The following is a 24,308-nucleotide window of genomic DNA, read 5'->3' on the forward strand; positions in this document are numbered from 1 at the left end:
CTGTGGTCCAGGACAACCCCACCAGACATTTAATGGAGACAAATGTCAAGTTGCAGTTTCTGTAGACTCTAGAGGTCTGTCCAGCTGGAGTTTGTTGATTAGATGCAGACTCATCTGTTTACTACCCTATTTATACCTGACTCCACTTTCTCCTGTAGTGGAAATATAAAGGATAAAACTCTGTTCTAACAAGACTTTATGGTTTAACAGCATCATATGGTCCTACAGTCCTACTGGTGTCCTCTTTATCATTAGCCTTAGTGTGTAAATTACCTGAAAATTCATGCTCATTCCTACACTAAACTAAGCCAATGAATTCTGAAGCATTTAATAAAGGAAAAAATACTGCAGGGATGTTACACTATTTCAATTACCTCTACATACTGTTTCAATTTATTTTTGTTTCTCTTTTCTTTCTTTTTTTTTTTTTTACATTCAGTTATCATACATTGCCTGAGAAAGCATTTATTCTAGTTCCTATGGAAACATATACATAGATATAATGCACACAATCAAGGGTAAAATCTTCGAGGTGGTGTAAAATAAATGCCATTAAACAATATAAATACAAATACTAGGAAAAAAAATCTTGATTCTACATAGGCTATTGCCAAAAAATTGCAGCAAAGACATAATCCCCTTTCTCTTTTTTTTCCTGCTTAAAAACCATGGATGAATAATCTGTCACAGGAAAGCAAATCTAAAAAAAAATACATATACTCATGCAACTGTCTGCTTTTACATTCCCCTAGCAAAATCAACAAAACAGTCTTCATTTCCAGTGGTATTCCCCATGGACTGTTTCAGCACACTGTTCCAAGAGATTGTCTTTAAATAATAGATGGTGCAAAATGTACAGAAAGGGAAGTCTTAACAATGGAGTATTTCTAGCAGCAGCAGAAGTTTCCTACTTGAAAGTACCATATGTACCATATGTTTCATGTGGGATGCAACATGTAAGGTTTGTCCAGATAGGGTACAGACAAAGCGTGAGGAAATGACATCATCTAAATGAAGTGCAAACTAATTCTGATTTTTCATTGGTTGAACACAGTTTATTCTAAGGTGTGAATCAAATAACTTGAGGAAATCCCCCTTGAGTTTCTAAACCACTTCAGTAAAATATTTTAGTCTATCTTCAGTAAAGAATTAATTTCTTAATGTTGAGTTGCTGGAATAGGTGTGGAGATAATAGTCAAGACACCATTTCCCTGCAAGCCAGCAGCTCATTGATTTTTCATTAAGGAAGGGGATAAATCACTCAAATAGTAAGAGTACCTCCAGCACATACTCACAATTCTTCCCTCAAGCACAAGTCAGAAATTTCTTCCTGAAATTCAGTAGAAAATAATCACCTCAATCACTTTAGCAAACATAATATTGTTGGATATTCTCCAGAATATCACAGGTCACAGCAGTTGTGATTAAGTCACAGTACAGTTTTGAAATGTTCTTTTGTGGGTGAGGAAATCCCAAGTGCCCAGAGCCAGCTGTATCGGACACTACAGACAGCTCAGTGGGTGACGCATATTCTCTCCTCTGCTTCATACATTGAAATGATACTTGGTAATTTTGATCAAGTTGGAGTTGTCCAATAATTTTTTTTTTTTAAGAAGTTGAGGAAGAGTTCAGGAGAGTAAAATTTTAATATTTTTTAAAGATCTCTGTTTTACCAATGAATTGTGTGAGCATTCAGCTGCCAAAAGGTGCAGAGCCGCAATCACTAGCTTCCATCCACAGTTCTGGATTCTGACTGTAGAAATATGCACATATATTATATGTAGTCATTTAAATGAGACTTCAGGAGCACAGGTAAAGTATTTAGCAATATCTGTAAGGAAAGCAAAATAGATTTTATGTACTATTTTCAGAAAGTACTAACACAGTTTTCTGAAGAGAGATATGTGACAGAATGGTATTATATCATCATGAGACAATTTACCTGTTTTGATAAATATGTACATGTGTATATATGTGTGTAGGTGGGTATGTATATCCATATGGATGGGTATGTAGTTGAATATATACATGTTTTGGTTCAAATACAGGTATATACAGACTCCACTTAACTTTGAATTGATTTCCAGACTGATAGACAGTTTTTAAAGGCTACTACCTGATTAATTCCTGTTTTACAAATACAATTAATGTTAAGCATTTTCACCATTGATTCAGAATATTCAGACCAGATATATGGAAGAATTTTTTACAATGAGGATGTCGAAGAGAAGTGCAGAGAAGTGCCAGGTGCCTCATCACTAGAAACAAAACTGAAGGTCAGCAGACTGATCTAGATGAAGATGGTCCTGTGCAGTGCAGAGGGATTGGACTAGATGGTCTTTAAAGATTTCTTCTAAAACAAATTATGCTATGATTCAGTGATTCTATGAATATTATATGCCATATGTCATGGTTTGACACTGGCACAATGTTAGTGCCTCCATGAAAATACACTTTCTTAAATAAATGCTGTGAGATGTTATTAGGAACAGAGTAGAACAGGTCGAAGCTTAATAACAAAGGAAAAAAACTTTATTAAACTACTGTTACTATAAAAGACACACACACTAAATCTAGGATGAAGACTCTCTAAAACACTTTTCCTCTTCTTAATTTCTAAAACAACTACTACGAAACACCACCCGGGATTCTTGACTAAGTTGCTACCTTTTAGATGATTAATACTTAGTCTATTAAGGGAGAGAGGAGTCTCTTTTGCACCATAGACCCCCCCCCGCCCAGCCCCAGGAAACACAGTTGCCAATTCTTGTGTTTCCATGTTACACATGGCAACTGCTCGGAGAAAAATCTGCTAGTGTGACACTCTCTTTTTCATGTCACAGTGCTCTCACTACCGTGCATGGACAGACTGCTTATAGGGTTTCTTTTTAAGGATGCTTTGTAAAGGACTAAAGAAAAATAACAGTTCAGTTTTTCATTTTGGGACTACAGTCCCCCCCATTTCCCTCTGGGGCTGAGGGTCTAACAGCTTCTTCTTTTTGGGACAACAGTCCCCCCACATTTTCTTCCTTCCCTGGGGCTGAGGGTCTAAGAATAGAGATCTTTTTCTTCTCTTCTTCTTCTCTGAAGACAGAGGGCATCACTACACCCTCTTTAACTTTTTTTTGTTCACTCTACTCCTGCCACTCTCAGCTGCTGAAGCATGTTTCTTGGCTCACTATTGTATCTCCCTAAAAATGCAGTCTCTGTTGCAGGAGAATTTGGTTTAGTCTGTGGCTATTAAGGAAAGTCTAGCTAAAAGCTACTCCATCATCTCCTCTCACTTAAAAATTTCTTCTTCTAACATCTCAGGCCTCAGACTGTTTTTCTTCTACTATAAATCGAGGAGGAGTAATATTTTACAAAGCTTTCATTTCTCAGGAAAGAGTTAAAAGTTCAGACTCCCTGGACGGCTGAAATCTCTGCCCAGAACTCTTGACTTTTACACTGGGCATCATCCCCACCCCCGGGGGGAGGGACGAGGGCATCTCCTCTTCTCTCCACCCTTCCGTCCGCAGGAGCTGGCTCGGTTCCAGTCCTTCAGCCCCCTCGGCCTACCTGGACAAGGCCGTGTGGCTTCCCCTCCCCCACCCGGCCTGAGGGGGACTGTAGAACACAGGGGGTTAAAAGCAAGAACTCCCAGGGGAACTGTCTCTTTGGTTCCGGTCGTCAGAGAGTGCAGCCCGTGGCTGGGCAGGGGAGAGTCTGCACTCTCTGATGACCGGAACCAAAAAGAGCCAGTTCCCCTCGGAGTTCTTGCTTTTAACCCCCTGTGTTCTCAGAGGCGTGTCCATACTTTCAGTGGTCACTCCAGGTGCCAATATCCAAACCTGACCACTGATTGGTTTGACCCAACTTCCTGGAAAAAAATTGACTTCCATGTCAAACCACGACACTATATCACATATAATTATATATGTATATATATACACACATACACACATTTGTGCAACTGTGTACAAATTTAACCAAGGCAAATGCCAGGTCCTGCACCTGGGGAAGAGAAACCCTCTGCACCAGCAGAGGCTGGGCACTGACCTGCTGGAAAGCAGCTCTGCAGAGTAGGACCTGGGGGTCCTGGTGGATCTGTCCATGAGCCAGCAGTGCCCTGGTGGCCAAGAAGGCCAAAGGTGTCCTGGACTGCATCAGGAAGGATGTTGCCAGCAGGTTGAGGGAGGTGATCAGGCCTTTTCCATCTGGAGAAGAGATGAATGAGAGGAGAAGTTATCAGTGCAGACAGATATCTTAAGGGTAGGTGTCAAGAGGTTGGGGCCAGACTCTTCTCGGTGGTCCCCAGTGACAAGACATGGGGTAGTGGCTACAAACTCAAACACAGGCAGCTCATACCTGAGTATGAGGAAAAAAGAGCCTTTACTTTAAGGGAGGCAGGGCACTGGACCAGGCTGCACAGAGAGACCGTGGAGTCTCTTTCTGTAGCTATTCACCAATAGCAACCTGCTGTAGGTGAACCTGCTTTAGCAGGTAGTTTGGACTTCACAATCTTCACAATCTTCAGTTGGACTTCCAACCCCAAGAAATCTGTGATTTTGTGATAGAAGAGAATTATCTTTAAGTAGGAATATATTTATAACCATGCAGTTTTCTTTAAACTGGAGATCGTACCTTCCCTTAAGATTTTTTTGTTTACTACTCTAATAAATAATATTCTTATTAAAATGGAATCTGATTTTAGGGGTTATGTCATTCAATGAGAGTTCCTCAATAGTTCTTAAATCCATGCATTACTTCCTTACTCCCAAATACTCAGTATGCCTTTTTTTTTTTTTAACTGGCTCATTTGATTCTAGTTTCTACTAACCTAACTTAATATTGATTTTGTTTTAGTCTCCACCTTCCACCTCTTTGGCCTTTCTGTTGAAATTAAATCTGTCTTGAAATGGATGCTATCCCAACCCCCAGTTGCCAGCACCTTAGCCTTTTCACTTAAATTGCATCCATTGTTAAATCAATCTTACTCCAGCATCCAGCGTTGCTCTCTTGAGCTTTCAACATCACATACAGGCCTAAGTGGTGCTCATTCCTGTCTGTACCTTTCATCCAGCTGCTCCATTAAAATGAAACCTCTTTACAAATCCATTTTCCACTTCCAGTAGCAATCCTCTTCTTAATTTCTGAATGGCAGCAGCCTTGTGTCTGTTTTAGTTTGTGGACATTAAAAATAAGCTTTCCAGACTCCCACACATCTGTGTAAACACCATTTCTCCCAAATCTTAACTGTCATGTAGATAGGTTATCCTAATTTCTGGGTCTCAGCTTAAGTAACATCCATTTTATTGTTGCTGCTGCCTGAGTGGTAATTTCCCAGTCACCAAATCATGTCTAAGAGCTCTGCCTAGTAATAAAATAAAAACTGCTGCCGTTGGTGTGGGAAGCGTAAGCCTGGAGCGAATGATGTGCCCCCGTAATGAAGGGGTGTGCTGAGCCAAGGAGGGCACAGGATTAGTCAGGCTCTACACTGGGCTGTAAACTGTCTTCATTATATGCTGATAGGGAATCTGGGATTTCTGAGAGCAATGAGCAGTTAACAGTTGAGACAACTCTACCCACAGCTTCACTGATATGATGTGTAACTCAGCCTGTTTGACAGACCTGACAGACTTGCAGATTAGCAGACTTTTGAATTAGCAGTTTAAGTAGTCAGAGTTCTCAGTGCCTTTTCCTTTATGCCCATGCCTGGCTGGCAAGAGAGATGGTGACGTTTCATCTCAGAAGAAAGAAAAGTCCTACCTTCTTCTTTAAAGATAATAGCCGCAAAAATTAAAACAGATCCATGCAGAGCTGATGCACCTGACAGAGAGACTGCCACTGATTTTTCCTGAAGATAACGTTTGTTCACAATTCTAATAGCACTAAGCTTTGAAATACAGCAGTAGAAAAGCCAAAGCTGCTCATTTCTTGTTTTAAGGGAGTATCCATCACAAAAATCATACAATATGGGTCCTTTTTTATCTAATGGGTTCCAATGTATGTAATCATACATTATAGCCTTAGAGGATATTCAAACTACCTGGAAAAGTGGGTACTATAAATTAAAAAAGAGATGGCTAATCAGCAGTCAGTGAAGTCAGTGAAGTACATTGAACCAAGCCATGAATTTCAGGTCATAGTCAGGTAAATTTTGAAGATAATTTTATTTTGTAATGGATACTTTCTCAAAATGTGGCAAAATTGAAAAAAGTTGAATAAGATTTAACTATCCACCACTTTATGCATCTTTGAAAATCTCAGATCTGAATCTCATAAATCTAAAGGCAAGCAGCATCTTCCACCAAGAAAAAATGTTGGTTTTGTTTGGAAGAGAAAGGGATAAACAATGATTACTGACAAGATCAAAGCAAGAGAAAGATCCTTGAAAATAAAGTATCACAAGAATTTCTTAGATGAACCACGATCACAGAGCAAGAGAAATGAAAGATTATTAGTTCAGTTAGAACATGGTGCTAATTAACACCAAGGTTGTAGGTTTGATTGCCGTATGGGCCATTCACTTAAGAGCTGGATCCAATGATTCTTGTGGGTGCCTTCCAACTCAGAATGATCTGTGGTTAAAATACTGAAAATAATTTAGGTAATGGTTGGTAAGCACTTCCCTTTATCTTGTGAAATTCTTACCTCTTCTTTAGTTCTCTTTACTGTGTTTCTGATGTCATCACGACTTCAACATTTCATAAAGTAACCTTTTTAAATTCCTCCTGTTTTAAACTTTGACTTGTTGTCTATATGTTGTGCTTTTTAGATTTTCTGGTTGTGCTATTTCAACAGCCTTAATGGTTTCAGTATATAAGATAAGCGAGATTTATAGCAAGAGGTGTTGTCTTAATAAATCAAGAAATATAGCTGTTATGGTTTTCCAGCTGGGCCAGTTGGTCAAATAAAATATATTGCTTGCTCCTAGAAAAGCTGTTTTTCAAAAAGGCTACATTATATTTATTGCATTTCGTCTGTATTGCTGATGTGCTTTATTAACTCTGTATCATAACAAGACTTTCTCTTACCAGTGCTCTGTGATTTGGGTCATAGCTGGACTCACTTCGAACTTTGCTTGACATTCTTTTGCCTTGAATCAGTAAATATACAGTTGGTTTTGCTAGCAGAAATTTAATCTCAGTTCATCTGTTTTTCTCATTATCACAGACTAGATACAGCAAAATTAAGCGATACTGTGTGACTCTTACCATTTATATGATGGCTCTTATTCCTTGGCATTGATTTCTACTCATTCTCTTTTCCTCCTTAATCACTAAAATCTTATGTTTTGGATGACTGAAGTTTTAGAGCTACAAGGTTTTCTCAAAAGTGTATTTTTACTTCATCTTTCTTCAGGGAGGGTTTTTTGTAATTATTGAGGGCAGTATTACATTATCTTTCTTTTTCATTAGCAGATTGATTCACTGGTGGCTTCAAAGTGAGTGTTAATCCTGTTACAGACTCTACTCCAGACATTCGTCTTTCTCCTAATATGAAATGATGCCACTTTCTAACAACGAGAAAACCATTTTTCTAGCCATCATGTTTGCTAACACATATGATATTTCTTTTTTCACTCCATCATATATAAGAAGACCACTGGTTATTGTAAGCTCCCATTTTATAATACTCTACCTTCTCAGCTCTATTTTCAAAGCTGAAAAACTAGTCATTTTATGTTTTAGGGTGTTAAAGTGCTAATTTGAGTTGGTGATAGAGAGGGTAATCTCTATCCAAAAACAATATTAACAGATGAGAAAGTTGACTTGAAGGTGAAGATAGAGCAGGAAAAAAAAAGGAATAAAAATATGAGGAGCAAAAGATTTCCTCATTTGCAGAGAAACACTCACAGAGACAAATGTGTACTCATGGATACACTTGGATGTGATTAAGTAGTAAACTCAGCAGATATATCCACAATGGCTCTAAAATGCTTGATGGTCATGTATTCTGGGGTGGAATGAGGGTATCACAGAAGAACTTAATAGTATATTTACTGGGGCTGGAAAAAAAAAAAAAAAAAGCACACTTTTAAAATGGAAAAACACAAAGTTACTGCATCATCCAGAACAGAAATGAGAGCATTGTAGCATTTCCTTCATTGTTTTCTATGTCTATGTATTTGGAGGACCATTTGAGTTTCAGCTAAGTCTCTGGCTTCTTGATTTGCAGGTATTCTGCTTGGCTTCCCAGGTTCTTTCCATTGTCTCTTAAGGCCTGCCTGGTTTGCTGCTCCCCACTGCAGTCTCTGCTTGAGGAGCAGGTTGGCAGCTCCTTCCCTCTCTGGCTTGTACCCTGTGCTGTGTCATGAACACAGGTGCTGTCCTGAAGGTCCTTGGTTCACTTCACTTTTTATGAGACAAAGATACAAACACATGAAGCAAATATCATGTCATAGAGGATGACAGTAGCAAATGTCAGAGTCTTTCATCCCTAGGAAGGTGCAAAGCTGGGAAAATCCAGAATCACTCAGTGATAAGAAGAATTCCTCTAGTCCCGTAACCTACTTTTTAAAAATAAAATTAATGTTCTGTTGTGAATGCGTGATGTGAACTTTCTTCAATACTAAGAAACCCTTTCTTCCAAATGTCACATGTTCTAATGTGTCATGTATTTGATCTAGCAAATACTTTGCTCTAGGAATTTTTTCTTTAATTATTCATTAGGGTTGAACAGGTTCAGCATTAATTTTAAAAATAGGGAACATTCATTTCTCACACTAAAATATCAGTGTCTTGTAGTTAAGGCTAGAAAAAGCAGCTGTGGTATTCTTGGGTGTATAATAACGAACAGGTATAAATATTTAAGTGTTGCCTCAAAAATAAATAATTGGATCATACTGACCAATAACTGAAGCCAAAAGAAATTCTATGGATACAAATAAAGTCAGGCCAGGAACAGAGCCCTGTGGGACTCAACTGATAGGAAAAAAAAAACAAACTAACAACTTGAAAGAACAAAACAAGTAACCTGCAACCTCGCAATGAACTGTAAGTGGAATAGATCAATTCCAATCGGTCTGAGATCTGCACTGAACATGTTTGAAAGAACGCTGTAGTTTATGGCTTCAAACTCAGCAGTAATATAAAGGCACACTAATACATAGCGTGTATTCCTGAATCAGAATACCAAAAAAAGATCAAAGCATAACTTCAAAAAGCAGATTCAGAGTTGTGTCTCTTTTGAAGTCAACTTGGACACATTTATTGTGAAGATCCCATGTCTGGAGGTGTGCCTGAAGCTGTAACAGCCTTCAGTACAATAGTCTTGGGACTATTTGAGTTGCTATTTTAGTGGATAGATTGGATGGATTAGTGGATAGAACTCAATGGCTTGTTTCTCTCCCAATATTGTGTGAATGTAATTGGTAAATTCTAGGCATTTAATGTCTTTTATGTATGGTTTATTATTCCTTTGCAGGGTTAATTTCTACATAGGCAGAATAGTAACTTAAGGAGGGAATCACAGAATATTCTGCACCAAAAGGGAATAGATCAAAAAGGGTGCCAGAAAGGGGAAAATAATTAATTAGTGAAGACTAATTTTTACCAATTTTACATCTCTAATTTTCTCACTGTATTAAAAATTAGGAATTTTTAATTGGAATTGTTTACAATTTACTTTGGTCATATGCAGGAAGAAAGCTACCCTTCACTGTGTTTGAAATCTCAGAGTAGAACTAGCAATAGCACCTTTAAATACAAGCCTCAGAAAAAAAAAAAAAACCCAAACAGCTTTATCTGTTTGAAATGTTTTTAAATACAACTTCCATATACTACTATTCTAACTAAGATGTTAGCATTTTCATTAAAATGAGGAACAGAAAAATATGAGACCTATAAAAGAAAAAAGTGTATCATCAGACATACTTAGTTTGAATTGCATTGCTGAAACATAACATAAGTCACAGCCATTTATGCTGAGATGTACAGGATGGTTGTTGCCCAAGCTGATAAATATTTAGAGTACAATATAACACTTTAAAGCAGAATGGAAAACTACTCCTCATCAACTTAAACTCTGTGGGTTGGCAGACAGCACCATGTCCGGAAAAATGAATGTTTTCTAAAGCCTAAAGGAAACAATTTATATATATACCTGCAGTGTAAAGTATATATATATGTATATATATATATTTATACTAAAGTAGTGATAATGAACTTGTAGTAAATTACTTGGTAGTAAATATTTTCCAACATGCCTTATGTGTGATAACTATACTTTTCTAGGGACTTTTACTGTGTAGTGGCCAGGAGTCCTTAATGACTTGAAAGCGACTGAAAAATACTTCTTTTTAAAAATAGGGAACATTCATTACTTTTAGGGGAAAAAAATCCAGGAAAACACTATAACCAGACAGCCTGCCACTTAGTTTTATTAATGGGATGGTATGGCTGTAAATAGCTTTCAAAGGCATGGCACAGAGAAGATTTTTGAAAGATCCTTTCAAATTTGTAATGACTGGGGAGGTCTGGGTTAAGAAGGTTTGAGCAATTTTCACTTCCTAACATTTTGGATCTTTTTCATACTTCCTTTGTCTTACTGGACAGTCATATTCCTTTATTCCAGAATAAATACTGATATCTTGGATGTCACATCACTAGTAAAATGAGGAGAGAGTTCAGTAGCAAAGATGATAGATAAAATGTCCATGCCAGTGCCCTTTCTAAGGCATCTTCTGAGGGGATCCTTCTTTCAGTGCAGACCTGTAGACAAGTGTGGTACTTCCATGTTACAAGGTAGAGCAGTTTTTAAAATTATGATCTATCCCACTGGTGAAGACTAAGAAGAAAATCTGGTGCAAATATCTTAATAATTACTGTGGAACATTGAAATATTCCCCTTCTAGCTTCCAGTAATAAAAACTTAAATAAAAGGTTGTCTCTTAGTAATTTTCTACCACTTTATCCTGTTTTAACCTGATTACCATCTGCCAGTGCTTTATAGAGACAGAGCAGCAATCAGAGTGCCACAAATGATTACTGATGTCTCTTCTTCTCATCTTCTTAATTGTTCTGTGCACATTTTCCCTCCTTTAGTCCCCTACATAAGTGAGAAGCCGTTCCTGTGATCCTGCAATGGAATGTGTGATGCTTCTGCTACATGGCTTGAGACTTAGGTGCTCAGGCTTAGTATGAAGAGGGGAAAATGGGTAGTATTGGCTCCAGAGAGATAGCTGGGTCACTCTGGCTTGTGCACTGAAGGGTGTAAAGGCAGTGCATGTCTTGAGGGGGGAAGGCAACTGAAAAGCAGTTTTATCAGGAGAGAATATGCTTATCTGGAAAGTTTATATAAGCTGCAAGTACAAACATTGGAAAGCCCAAAGTTTGGACTTCATGCACGTAGCACTGACTTATCATCAATCCCCAGTTTTGCTTCCTGTTCCTAACTGATTTTGTTTCTTTTTCTGTGTGTTACACCCTCCTCAGTTGCATGCCTTTACTTAATGAATGTAATTGCATTGATATATTGCCATTCAATAAAAAACCTCAGTACAAGGAAAATACTTCAGTGCAAAATAGTATTTGGAACCCCATAGGTTAAGAAAATCTTCTGTAGATAAAAATACAGGTTTAAACACGTGCTAGTCTGCCTCTCTCTTGGAAAGGGGACAGCTGGAGGTGCCAACCATTCGAGCCATCAGCTTTGGGGCTTACTCCCATTTATAAAATGGGGAAGCAAGCACAAATAGAACATAAGGTATTCCAGACTAAGAGACTGCAGCATTTCCTAAGGACTATGCTATTGCCATATTGCTGCTCGGTTCATACCCTGCACCTCCAGACATGCTTAGAATTTTCCAAGTTTGAAAGAAGAAATTAGTAATATACCAATGAGCTGACAAGCTCTGGCAACTGTTTGCACAGGGCCTGCCAGCAGGTCAACGGGATATTGCCAGAGAAGCTGAGTTCCAGATGAGAGGGTGGAAAAGGAGAAAGGATTGTTTTTTTCTGAGCTCTGATACTTTAACGCTAACTGCAAATTTTAACTTGCATATGGGTGAATGCGCTGGATAAATAGTAGTAAGGCAACCCAAAATGTCATCTGTCTAGAAAAGAATAACTCTCAAAATTACTGATGACAGTGGATACACCTTCTTCAGCCAGCAGCATACTGCACTTTTCTCACTCAGGCAGATTATGACAACCGTTGCTCTGATATGGCCCATGAAAGAATGAACATCACTTTAATGGACTGCCTGCGGTGGACAGCCAGCTCAGATTTGCACTTCCAAGCACAGCAGGTAGTGAACTCTAAAGGAACATTTCACACTGGCCATTAAGCATCCAGCATGACCACAAAACTGAGGTGACACAAGGAGAGAGCAATTCCCTGGGAATAGGGATCATGTTTTGCAGCCAGCTGCAGATGAAATAACCAGCTTCTGCTGTAACCTGCTATTATCTGTGGGATGCTAAAAAATCCTCTCCCTAGGATTTTAAGTTTCTCTCTGTGTGACTGTAGTTAATGACTGGACTACATGGGGTGTTTGTTATTTAGTGACTGAATATCCCTACTGCTGACAAGTTGTGCTTGTTGGTTTGGGTTTTTTTGGTTTTTTTGGTTTTTTTTAATTTAAAGCATAGTACTATAGAACTGTATAGAATACGTTTTTTTAATTGAACCTTCTTCCAGGCTTTGCAACTTTATGAAGCTATTTAATGTAGTCCTGTGACTCTATGGCAGAAATTATCCATAATCCATTAACCAGGCAGAAATAAACAAAACCAATTATTTTATATCATCCCTAAACCAATATTTTCCTCTTGGAAAACCTACATAAATGTTGCTGTTATTTACAGTTGGCCAATTAAATAGAAGTTTGTATGCACCCAAAAGTTCATTCAGTGTAAAGTTTTAAGATATTTGATGCCTGCTTACACTGAAATGTACATAATGATGTCTTTGCCTCCACTGAAAATAAAAATTCAATTTTCTATGTTTAATGGCCACATGTGGTCTTAGTCCTGGAAGACTGCTAATTATAAGGGACAAAAATACCAGATAAAATTAAAATTAATTTTTAAAACTAGAAGTAACTTATAATTCAAATAATTGATGACGAATCTTCATATTAAAGAGCTATAAGCCATAAAATAGAGTGCATAATGAAAAATGGCACATTCCATTGCCTTGTGTGATAGAACAGCTTCTTGCCTTGAGAATGAGTTTCACATAAATTTTAAGGTGAACTTCAGCTTTAATACTGCATAAGATATCTTGGATTGCAAAAGAGAAAGCCTCAGCTAAACAGGCTTGAGCAGCTCATCTCAACTCTTGCTGGATGGTGCTATTAAATATATTCTCCTTGAAAGAACAAAGACACGTCTATGTTGTCAATCATTAATACATCTCAACTTCATTTCTTGCTCAAAAAGATTTGTTGGTAGAAAGGCTAGTTACTTTAAATTCTCTCCCTGCTTACAATTGCAGATAATGCTTGAGATTGCTGAGAGGAATGATGTGCGCTTCTGAAGTGGTGAATTGCCTTAAAAACATTATTTTTGCTCCTTGTGTTAACATGTGCTCAATAAAAAAAAAAATTAAAAAAGAAGATAAAAACTTCCAGACCATTGGAAATCTCATTACACTAAAATGCATCACCAAAAAAAAAAAAAAAAAAAACAAAACAAACTAAAAAACCCCACTGTGGATGTGATTTCATCTAAAATTTTTTTTAGTAAATATATACTGTATTAGACATCTGACATTTAGCTCTGAGGTTCCCAGCAAATGAAAGAGATTGATCTGTTAAAACACATCTGGAGGATGTAGTAGATTAGAGGGATAGAGCACCTCTCCTATAAGGAAAGGCTTATAGGAGAGAATTGGGACTTTTCAGCCTGGAGAAGAGAAGGCTTCAGGGTCACCTAATTGTGACCAGTACCTGGAGGGAGCCTACAAGAAAGATGGAAAGGCACTTTTTATAAGAGCATGTAGTGACAAGATGAGGAGGAATGGCTTCAAACTGAAATACAGTAGGTTTAGATTTGATTTTAGGAAGAAATTCCTTATTGTGAAACTGAGAAGACACTGAAGCAAATTGCCCAGAGAAGCTGGATGCCCCATCCCTGGAAGTGTTCAAGGCCAGGTTGGATGAGTAGCCTGCTCTAGTGGAAGGTGTCCCTGTCTGTGGAAGAGGCGTTGGAACTAGATGACCTTTAAAGTCTTTTCCAACCCAAACCATTCTGTGATTCTGAGATTTAACAATCAACTTTTACAACAGTTCATCTGCAACTATTTCCTCTGTAAGGATTTGAACCCACTAGTGCTGAAGTAAACTTTGATGCATGTTACGGTGTATAGTGACAACATTCTGAAGGAGAGCTGTGACATGAAAGAAATACAGTAGAAAGAGGAGGTGCAGATAGGCTGGGGCAGGCACTCGGGCTGGGCAAGCTCTTCAGCACATTATGTCCTGCTCAGGCAGTTTTAAGAGAACAATCTTGGGGAAGAGGTGATGCTGTATAATCAAAGTTCAGTTCAGTATGATCAAGTTCAGTTTTCAGCCATTTCTGGACTCAGGAGGAGAAGCAAACTGAAATCAGCAGGAGCATTTCCACAGATTTTAGTGTGTATTTCATTAGTCTGTCAGTCTCTAAGCCTCATTTCCTCATCACCTCACTCTGGATAAGCACTCTTTGTTGGTCTACCTAGTGCACACATTGTCTGGGAAAGAACTGCTTTTTCATTCATTGCTCATTCAGCAATTAGCATAATGAGTATCAAAATTCTGTTTAGGACTTTCGTGTATGTGCCTATATATACACAAGTGAAGGAGGTTGCTTTCCATGCAACCAAAGAATTCTACTATACCGTGGATTTGTCAGCTCTGGACATGACTGCAAAAGGCCCTTTGAAATCAATCAAGTTTTTTCCACTAACCTGCTTTTAAGATTTCTAGGATAGCATGAAATTGTGGCCTCTTGGAGCTGCTTAAAATCTTACCAAAATAACAAAATACAAGACAGACTAAAATATATTTTTAAAAAGCATTATGACCATAGAAGGAACTAAAAACTTCTCAAGAGCACATTATTTCTGACACAGAAAGTAGAAGGATACTTAAAAGGTGTCCTGATCCCACAAGTTCATCCAAAGATGCTGCTGCATTTTCATATTTAGTGATCATTTGTTTATTCCTAACTCAACTCTCATGTCTTTGATTTTTGTTGATGTTTTTTCTACAAGTCCATTGAGCCTGAAGAGTTTAGGTGAAATTAGGTTCACAAGCTAAACTGTTTCCATTGCCTAAATTTCTAAACACTTATAAAGGAGTTTAAGGGGAATTATTAAATTATATATATATACTGAGATTGCCCTAAAGAGAATCAGCTATTTTACCCCATAGTGGTTTCTCTTTACATGCTCTGCACATCCATGAATGCTCCCTTTGCACACACACTGGCAGGAGTGTGTATGTCTGCTCATCCAACTGCTGCCTGTCTTTCCAGGCATGGGGCTAAATAGACCCCAAGGAAGACAGAGCATGGAACCTTCTGTAAGCAGTTTCCACAGCATCTTTATTTACTTGGTTTATTTCTTGTATGCAAACCTGTGCATGAACTTTTTTTTTTTTTTTAACATAATTTGTCCACATTTCTTTTTGAGTTGACATATTTTCATTTCCATTTGTTTATTTCTGGAACTGTTGTATTTTCAGTTGATTTCATAGGCGGACTTGACACATACTCCTACCGACAGCCCCCCCAGGAACATGTTGAGTTAAAGCCTGTAAAGCCTGTAGGTAAGGTTCTGGTCTCATGGACCACATTAATCCTTCTAACTGAACTGAATTGAAAGCTAACCTTCTCCTAAAATAATTTGGGCATCAGATTACTGATAATTTAATTACATTTTAATTAGAACTTAATTAAAAATTAATCCACATAACACATCCGAGTAAGGACACTTTGTCATTGATGGCATATCTGCTAAAGCAAGGATTAAGAGATATCACCATGTCTGCCACGTCATGCCTCATCTTAACACAAGGAGAGGCTCTCACTAAAGGATGGAATTGCTTCCTTGCTGAATTTTTAGCAAGAAAAGAGCTGGTTTAGAGATTCTGCGGCTGCAGGAGCCTTAATGAGATTAACCCATTTATAGAAAAGCAGTAGTTTTTACATTTGTCTAGATACTGAAAGAAAAGGTTTTGCTGAAAAACTGCTTGTCAGCTTAAAATCAATCTGTAGAGTTTCACTGGAAGTTAATTATCTCTTTGTCATCACTTATTTGCTTGCACCATAAAAATAATTTTCATAGACTCTTCCTACTTTGCTTCCTAATGAATAAGGTTGAATGAGTATGTATTCTTTTTATCTGGAAAAAATTAGGATATGGGGTGACATTATTAGTATATGTATTTTGGCAGAAGCTCATATAACTTCAAGTAGATGGTTTTTCTAAGTATTATTGGTAAACCAGAAGCTGTTAATTTGGAAATTCTTTATGGCTGGAACTTGTTGTGATGTTGCTCTCTGTCTTTAAATTTACCTTTGGGCCTTTCATACCTCTTAAATGCAGCATGAAATGCACACACAGCTAATTGACTGAAACTGATTTAATGACTGTATTTCACTTATCAGTTAACACAATTAGAATGGGCTGAAGCTTTTTCCTGGTGTACGCATGTGTGCACGTGCTAGGAGTTTTAATTTAGAATGGACAATTGCTAAAAATTGTTTGGAGTTGGAACTTGACACCTGAACTTCGTGACTCTATTAAGTTTTGCAGGTTTTTATAATATATTTTATTCATGATGCAGCATTCAATTTGTAAAAAAATAAACAGAGACAAAATTTTACAAAAATATATCCAAATATTATAGAATATGGAAGCCCAAAATTATGGTGTATACTAGAACAGGAGCAAATAACACATTAAGACAACTAAACCAAGTTATGAACCTTCTGACTTTTGACTAAGTACATGCTCTATTTTGAAGTCTACATTTCTTTAGTAATATTTCATTAAATGTCTATTTTGCTGCATTTTCAGTGAGAAAGATGACTGCAGAATGGGGTTTGAACCTTCTGAATAAGCTGCTAGACTAAAAAATTAAATTGATATTCAGGAGCAAGAAGGCCACACCTGCAACATTTACACCTCTCCATAAAAGATTTTAATCTCTAAACCTGCATTCAGATTGGTTTTAAGCACCAAGTGCATAAATGTTTAGTACTTTCTTAGCAAACTTACTGTAATTAAAGAACAGAATAAAAGAAATATTCATTAAATACTTACATTCCTGCAAAATATCTGCATTTGTTTTGCAGTAGAAAAGTCACAGCATCTGATAATTTTTTCTTGATAGGAGATTTTCGATAAGTAGCTCAAGGGATTTGGGGGTTGTTGGTGGTTTTACAATACTGGAGAATAAGAGTTATCTTCCCATTTCCTATGAATGTGTATCTTGTACTGCTGGGAGGGCCCTTTCTGGCCTCTTTATTGCTTCAAGTAGTATAAAACTGGGACAGAAATTATATTGGGTTTCCTTCTTTATTGATGTTTTGGTTGTATGTACTGAAAGATATAGAGGCCCTTTATCTAAACTGGGAGGGAAATAATGTCAGTGATCAAAGTCTGAATTAAAAGCCAAATTGCTGGAAATAATTTGGTCAGTGGATTGTGCCAGAACTTTGCAGATGCTTATCTCTCTGCAGCACATTAGCCTTCTTGACTTCTTTTGATAAGTTAATTGCTATATGTATCAGTTATATACAGTCTGAAAATTTTTAGTATCTGTAAGGAGTGACTTCTGGTGTCTAGGCTGTGCAAAACTCCATTTCTGAGAGTTAGAATTCTCTTAGAACTGAACATGAATAATGCTTGCAAAAATACATTAAAAGCCTTTATAAATGTTACTTTATAGATGAAAGTTTGGCTATATTTCCCTTTTTCTCATCCCTTTTATTTCCCTTATTTCACTCAAAAATTAACTAAACATAGCCCACTGAAAATTCAAGGCTCTGTGGTCTCATCCAAGCTGTGTAGAAGACAGTCTGCATTTATCAAGTGCTGACATTCAGTATAATGTCTGCTTAGTGCTCCTGTAATTATTAATGATTAGCAAGACTAAGATTAGTTTTCCTTCTCACCTCTGAGAAGAAGTTAAATTTGAACTTGTTCCCATGGGGAACAATTTTTAATCCAAATACTAATGATCATGGCTTGCCTGTTTGCTCTTTGTTCTGCCTGTAGCTCCATTAGGCTATGGGACAAGGAGAAGCTGGATCTTTGCCCTCAGCCATGCAGTTTCAATTAAGATGTGTGTAAGGCAGGAGACAACAGGGGGAGTAGGAAAAAATCATTGTGTTCTCTTTGGGACTAAAGCATATGGTCTATAAAGAAGACTGTTGTGCCTCTTTGAATAACAGCCAGGTCACTCAGTAATATTTAGAAACACTTCATGTACTGATATGTGGAAAAGAGAGAGGCATTGTGGCTAGCAGGAAAAAATAAGCTATACTTTGGCTTGCATTAGAGGTTGTTATTATTATTAATAATATTATAATTATATTATAATAGATGTTAAGATAATATAATTGTGCTGTAATAAGAACAATGTAGTAATATAATAATGAAAATTTTAATTATAATTGTAATAGTAGTAATAATAATAAAATAAAATAAAAGTACTACAGCTTTGAGCAACTCTATCTGGACAGACATTCCCTAATTCCAGTTAGGGTTGTCCCTAGGCTTTTTAAGAACAATATTAATTTGTGCTTGTGGAATGGATCCACTGTATGAGAAATGGTGCCAGTGGAGAGGTCACCACTCCATGATGCATCTGTGTGATCCTATCCTGTTTGTATCTTCTGAGACTTTACCCACCTTTAAATTGCTCTGAGAGACCAGCACAGATTTTCCAAGATTACACAAGTGGTTGCAGGGAGTCATGTGAGAATACACAGATTCGGCAGATGTGTCACTGTGGTGAGGACTATAAATAGCTAAATGCTCATGTTTGTGATCAGATCACGTCAGAATTTTATAACTGAGTGAAAATATGTCTCATGCTGTTGAAATATATTATGCTAAAATGAATCTATTATTGTATGAGCTTCAGATATGCTTTGCCAGTTAAGGGACTTCTCCCAAGTGTTCTCTGCTTATGTGGTATGCGTAGTACAAAGCTACTGTTTTGTACCCATTCTTGACCATATAAGTGAGTCTCACAGCTGATGAAATTATTGACCTCATGAGATTTATCCACTTGTTCATTAGTTACTAACCTCTCAACTGGTATGAATTTACAGCTTATAAATTAGAAGATAAACAAAATAGATTTTCATTTGTAAGTAATTCTTATATCCTACTTTTTAGGTCGAAGTAAGTAATAAACATGGACTCAAGACTTCTGCTGCTGTAGCTGAAGAAACAGATTTTAGAAAAAAAGACCAACCTTGTGGCTCATCATTCTGGAAGAAACCTACCACATCTGTTCCTCACGGCATGTGGATTGTTCTTCCCACAGGCTCAGTGTCATTATCAGCATTGTTATTTCGTAGATCCTTGTAGATTATCTTGAATTTTTAAATAATTTACTTATATGGACACTTGTAAATTGTAAATTTTTTTCTTTTTTAATTTCAGTATTTTTACAATGTTTAGTGTTGAGGCATGAAAACAAAACAACCTGTGAAAACTAGGAGGAGGGTGCATCTCTCTCATAAGATCAGTATTTTTTGACTGAGAGGATCATACTGTGCCTGGTCAAGATTGTGTCAGTAAACAGTAATTTTGGCTCCAAAATACGCAGCAGGAGTCAAACCCTAACAGTGATCAAGAGATCATTTTGATGCTGTCTTTAGAATTCACAGTGTCCACTCCTTGCATTGTTTGAACTGTTGAATGCAGTAGGAATTGATGTATGACTCTTCTTACCCAGATGTTCAAGCACTAATGTACTCACCTAATTATTACAATTGATATATGACTCCTCCTTTCCTAATCTTTTTTGCCCCAAGTCCATCTTGAGTAGCTGTCTCTAGTTTGAAGAGAAGTAGGACAAGTGCTCAATGGATTTCCATCTCTAGGAACCCTTACACCCAGGGCTGTTTAGATGTCTGTGATTTGCACATTTTTAAACTCCTTTCCTCCCTTCTCCCAGGAAGAAGCCAAGCATGAATGTACAGTACAAGGCACCAACTGAAGCCTTAGAAGCCTCTGGGGACTAATTTTCTCTTAATTTAAAAGTAAACAAGCAAAACTGAAAAACTGTGTGTAAAAATTTGTAAAGTTATTTGTAAATACTTCTAGACAAAGAACATGTATGTAACTGTGGTATTTTGTTTTCTATTCTGTCACCACTAGCATAAAGTGATACACAAAGCTATTTTCTCTGGAGAGCTGTCAGTCTTTTTAACAGAACGCTTTGTTTCTTTCATCTTAATTACAATATAAAGTGCTGAGTAGATTTGTATGCCCCAGAGAGTCTCATCTCTCTACAGAGCCTATGTGCCTCAACATTGAGCAGAAACACCACGAGGGTTTTGAGTCTGTTTGTGGTTTTTCGCTTTTATCACTTAAGGATTTCATTGGTGGGACAGCCAGGTAGGCTGTTCCTTCTGGCATGTGTTTCTCCACCTCTGCACCACAGACTGAACAGATGCCACAAAGTTCCTCCATATATACCCTAAGAAATCTTCAGCTGATCTAAACAACATTCAGATCCTAAATTTACAGTCTTCTCTTCTATGGTATATTTTCAAGTCTGAGCAGGTGAGAGCTAGAAGAGACCTTGTCTTGATTCTTTCCCTCCTAAAATCTGTGTTATTTACCAATATGAGCCTATTGGGGATGCTAATAAATACAGTGGAAGTAGAGTCTAATATTTTCAGGTGACAAGAGTCTTGTGATACATCCACCTGCTTTCCAGCTGGTTTACTTAAAGACCTCACCAAGTTTGGAGAAAACATAACCTGAAATCCAGTTAACCTTCCCTGAAACTGAGTATGATGTAAGTATCAAGACAAAGTCAATAAGAAATGGCAACTGAAAAAAACCCTCTTCTTTAGTGTTTCTGTGGCTGGATATACCTCAAATAAAAGCCTTCAACTGAACCCTCTGCTGCCCTCAGGACCGGTGGGTAGAACAGGAATGAGTGCTACACCCCCATTGATGGCACAGGCTCAGCACACAGTACTGGCAGGGGTTTGAAAGTGTGTGTTTGATTTTCTGCCAAGGCATGTCTGCTGGACCATGTTCTACAGATTTGTCTGAATGTGTCTAAAACATGTCTTTCTGTAGGTGCTTCAGAACTGTGTACATATCACAAAAATTCTGAGCTCTCTTCCATTTGAAATATCTACCACTTTTAACTGGGGAACACAAGCCAGTATATCCCAAATACACTTAAAACCTCAAAATCATTACCAATACAGTGAGTGTGCCATCTGTCTCACTTAACAAACAGAATGATCCTGATTGAGAAGAATTTGTCTTCATTAGGACCAGCCAAAATGCAGACTGAACTGCCAAAGGAAACTGTCATTCTTTTCTAAACTGAGCCACCCAAAATAGTATCAATCAACCTGTACATGTTGGGGTAAAAAAATCTTGAGAATAATAAGTGCATTTGACTGTTAGTTGCTGTGTACTGTAATATAGTAGGACATATTGGCAAACATTTTTGTAGGAAGCCTTGAGTAGTTCCTTTATTTTTGCAAAACATACTTTCAGTAAGGTGTTAGGTGAGTCCCAGATCAGACAGCTATGTAGGGAATAAATGTTGACTCTCTAAATAAACTTGGATAGTTTTCTTAAGCTTAACTGAACCATGCAATTTCAGGAAACGACTAGGTTTGTACTGCAAAACAGAATTTGCTGACAATCTTAAAATCTCAGAGATTATCAGTTGCTACAAACTGTTCTCATGGCATTAATAAGTCATACTGTTACACTTTAGGGCAGCTGAAGATCTGTCCTTCAAACTTTTAGACTTTTTTTTCAAAGTTTCTGTTTAATTCCAGTTTTTTAGAGAATCAGATTTGCCACAGTACTTTAGCTGACTGTAAAAGTGGGGATGAGACTGCAGAAATATGGCACTACATGTTCACTAAGGACTGAGCCAGGAAATTGAACCAGTTTCTTAAAAGAGCAGCTGATGTCTTGAGGATCTGAAAACAAAAACTGTAGCAAGAAATTAACAGATTTTTGCCTGGTGCAGTGACAGACATACCATGATTATATATTACAATTTGTGGAATTATTGGTTGGACTCTATCCTATCCATAGAGATTTTTTACATAAAATTTGAAGTTTTTTGAAATTCAATTTTGATCTGAAGGAAGTCTAAAATGAAAGACTTTACCACTTGGATTGGCTGAATGATTTTTTTTAGTGCTAAGATATGATATTATAGATTATTTATATTATTTAAGATACCATATTACCTATTATAGATAATTTTCAATAGAGCTCTATCAGTTAAACCCATGAGAATTGATAACTGATTTTATCCAATAACTGCTTTCAGTAGTGCAGGTGACATTGCCCAGAGAAGAGCAACAAAGCTGGTGAAGGGTCTGGAGCATAAGTCTTTGAGGAGCATCTGAGAGAGCTGGGGTTGTTTAGGTTGAAGAAAAAGAGTCTCAGGGGTGATCTTATGACTCTCTACAACTCCCTGAAAGGAGTTGTAGCCAAATGGGGTTCAGCATCTTCTTCCAAGCAGTTGGTGATAGGATGAGAGGGTATAATCTCAAACTGCACCAGGGGAGGTTTAGGTTGGACATAAGAAAAATTTCTTTACAGAAAGGGGGATAAGACATTGGAATGGGCTGCCCAGGGAGGTGGTGGAATCACCATCCCTGGAAGCGTTTGAGGAAGGGCTGAATGTGGCAGTCAATGCCATGCTCTAGTTCACATGGTGGTGTTTGGTCACAGGTTGGACTCAATGATCTCAGAGGTCTGTTCCAACCTATTCTGTCATTCTGTGTTTAAGACAATGGTGTTTACTGTATATTATTAATTGGAATTTGAAGCTACGGTATCTGGTTGCTGGTTAGCACAAGACAATACTAACTTTTCTTATTTAAAACCTGAGAACACATACTTGGGTCACTAAAAAGCCTCTAGTTCTGCACCAAAAAAAATTGTAGATTTTAGCTCAAACAACTTCAAGTGCAGGCTTTCTTTGTTCACAGCTGCCTGTAAGACTCTTCTCCGTGTTTGGATCCTGAGTTTCACCTCTTCCTCCAGCTGCCCACAGCTCAGGCGTTGCAACACCATTGTCACCTCCAAGCACCATGTTGGCAGATGCAACCTTTTTCTCAACGCTGACTGCAACATGCTTCTCTGCACCCAGCTGCCTGCCTGTCTTTCATGTGAGGATTAGCAGGTTGAAAAGGCCAACCCAGCAATCTATCAAGGTCCTTTAATGAACTTTGACAGTGAAAACCAAAAATTGATGGCCCAAACTATTTGGCTTGCCTCTTTCCAGTATCAGCTTCATCTGGTTTAATTATAACAAATTACAACCTGGCAGCTTTTAGACAAAAAAATTCAGGGTGGAAAAATGTTCCTTCCATGTTAAAGCTTCAACATCAGCAGGAGGCTTTTCACAAATCAGTGCACCTCTTGCCTGCTATTCTGGGCATTTTGACAGAAACCTTCTTAGTGCCCAACACAGTGATGTGGTTATGTTGTTGCATGCCACAATAGCACTTCTAAAGCAGAGTGGTCTGGTTGAATCCTGAGGTCATGTCAGATGGGTTAGGGTTGCATAAGGTGGAGGTGCCCTCACCAATGTAGCCCTAAAGAAGTGGTCTCTCTCCTAACTCTGCCCAGGGAGCTGACTATCCCTGCAACCATAACTGGGGATCAGCCAGAAAGGTTCATTAGTTTGCAGAGGCTTCTTGAGCAAACTAATATATGTGTTATAGATAATCAGGGAATTCAGATCTGTGAAAATGGCCCCATAAAGAAGACATTTTATATCAAGACTACTACCCCTTAGAGCTATGTCTGCATTGCATGCCTGCAGTGTGCTCCCAGCATGTCAGCTCTGATCACCCAGCAGCACTCTGCTTCACTGTAAGGGGACACAAGGCTGTTCAGGACCCTAAATAATTATTTAGCAGCTAAGGACACAGATCTAGCCTGTACTGCTTGCTGTTTGACAGCTACATATAAGTTGTGCCATTTTCCCGAGACTGATAAACCATCTTTATTTATCTGCTGATAAATGACGGTTTCTTGACATAATTTCCACTTTCTTCACAGAAGTCATAGTTTGAATGATTCTCTTTGATTTTAAACAGATTAAACATCTGTATTTAATTCCTGCTTCCACGTGAGTACCTGCTCATCAG

General features: G+C 37.8%; 1 protein-coding gene across 2 annotated transcripts in view; it reads left to right on the forward strand.

The window, feature by feature from the left end:
* NKAIN3 (sodium/potassium transporting ATPase interacting 3) overlaps positions 1-20,322 on the forward strand; it is a 339,758-nt gene extending 319,436 nt beyond the window's left edge. Inside the window, exons 6-7 of one of the 2 annotated variants that reach the window (XM_053964086.1) lie at positions 15,653-15,736; positions 19,321-20,322. In XM_053964086.1, the coding sequence (XP_053820061.1) occupies positions 15,653-15,736; positions 19,321-19,334 (98 nt within the window). In that variant the 3' untranslated portion in view covers positions 19,335-20,322. The remainder of the gene's footprint in view (positions 1-15,652; positions 15,737-19,320) is intronic. The other variant, XM_053964103.1, reaches the window with a different exon arrangement.
* The last annotated feature ends 3,986 nt before the right edge of the window (positions 20,323-24,308 follow it).

This window comes from Vidua chalybeata, chromosome 1, assembly GCF_026979565.1.
Source record: "Vidua chalybeata isolate OUT-0048 chromosome 1, bVidCha1 merged haplotype, whole genome shotgun sequence".
In the NCBI taxonomy this organism is placed as follows: Eukaryota; Metazoa; Chordata; class Aves; order Passeriformes; family Viduidae; genus Vidua; species Vidua chalybeata.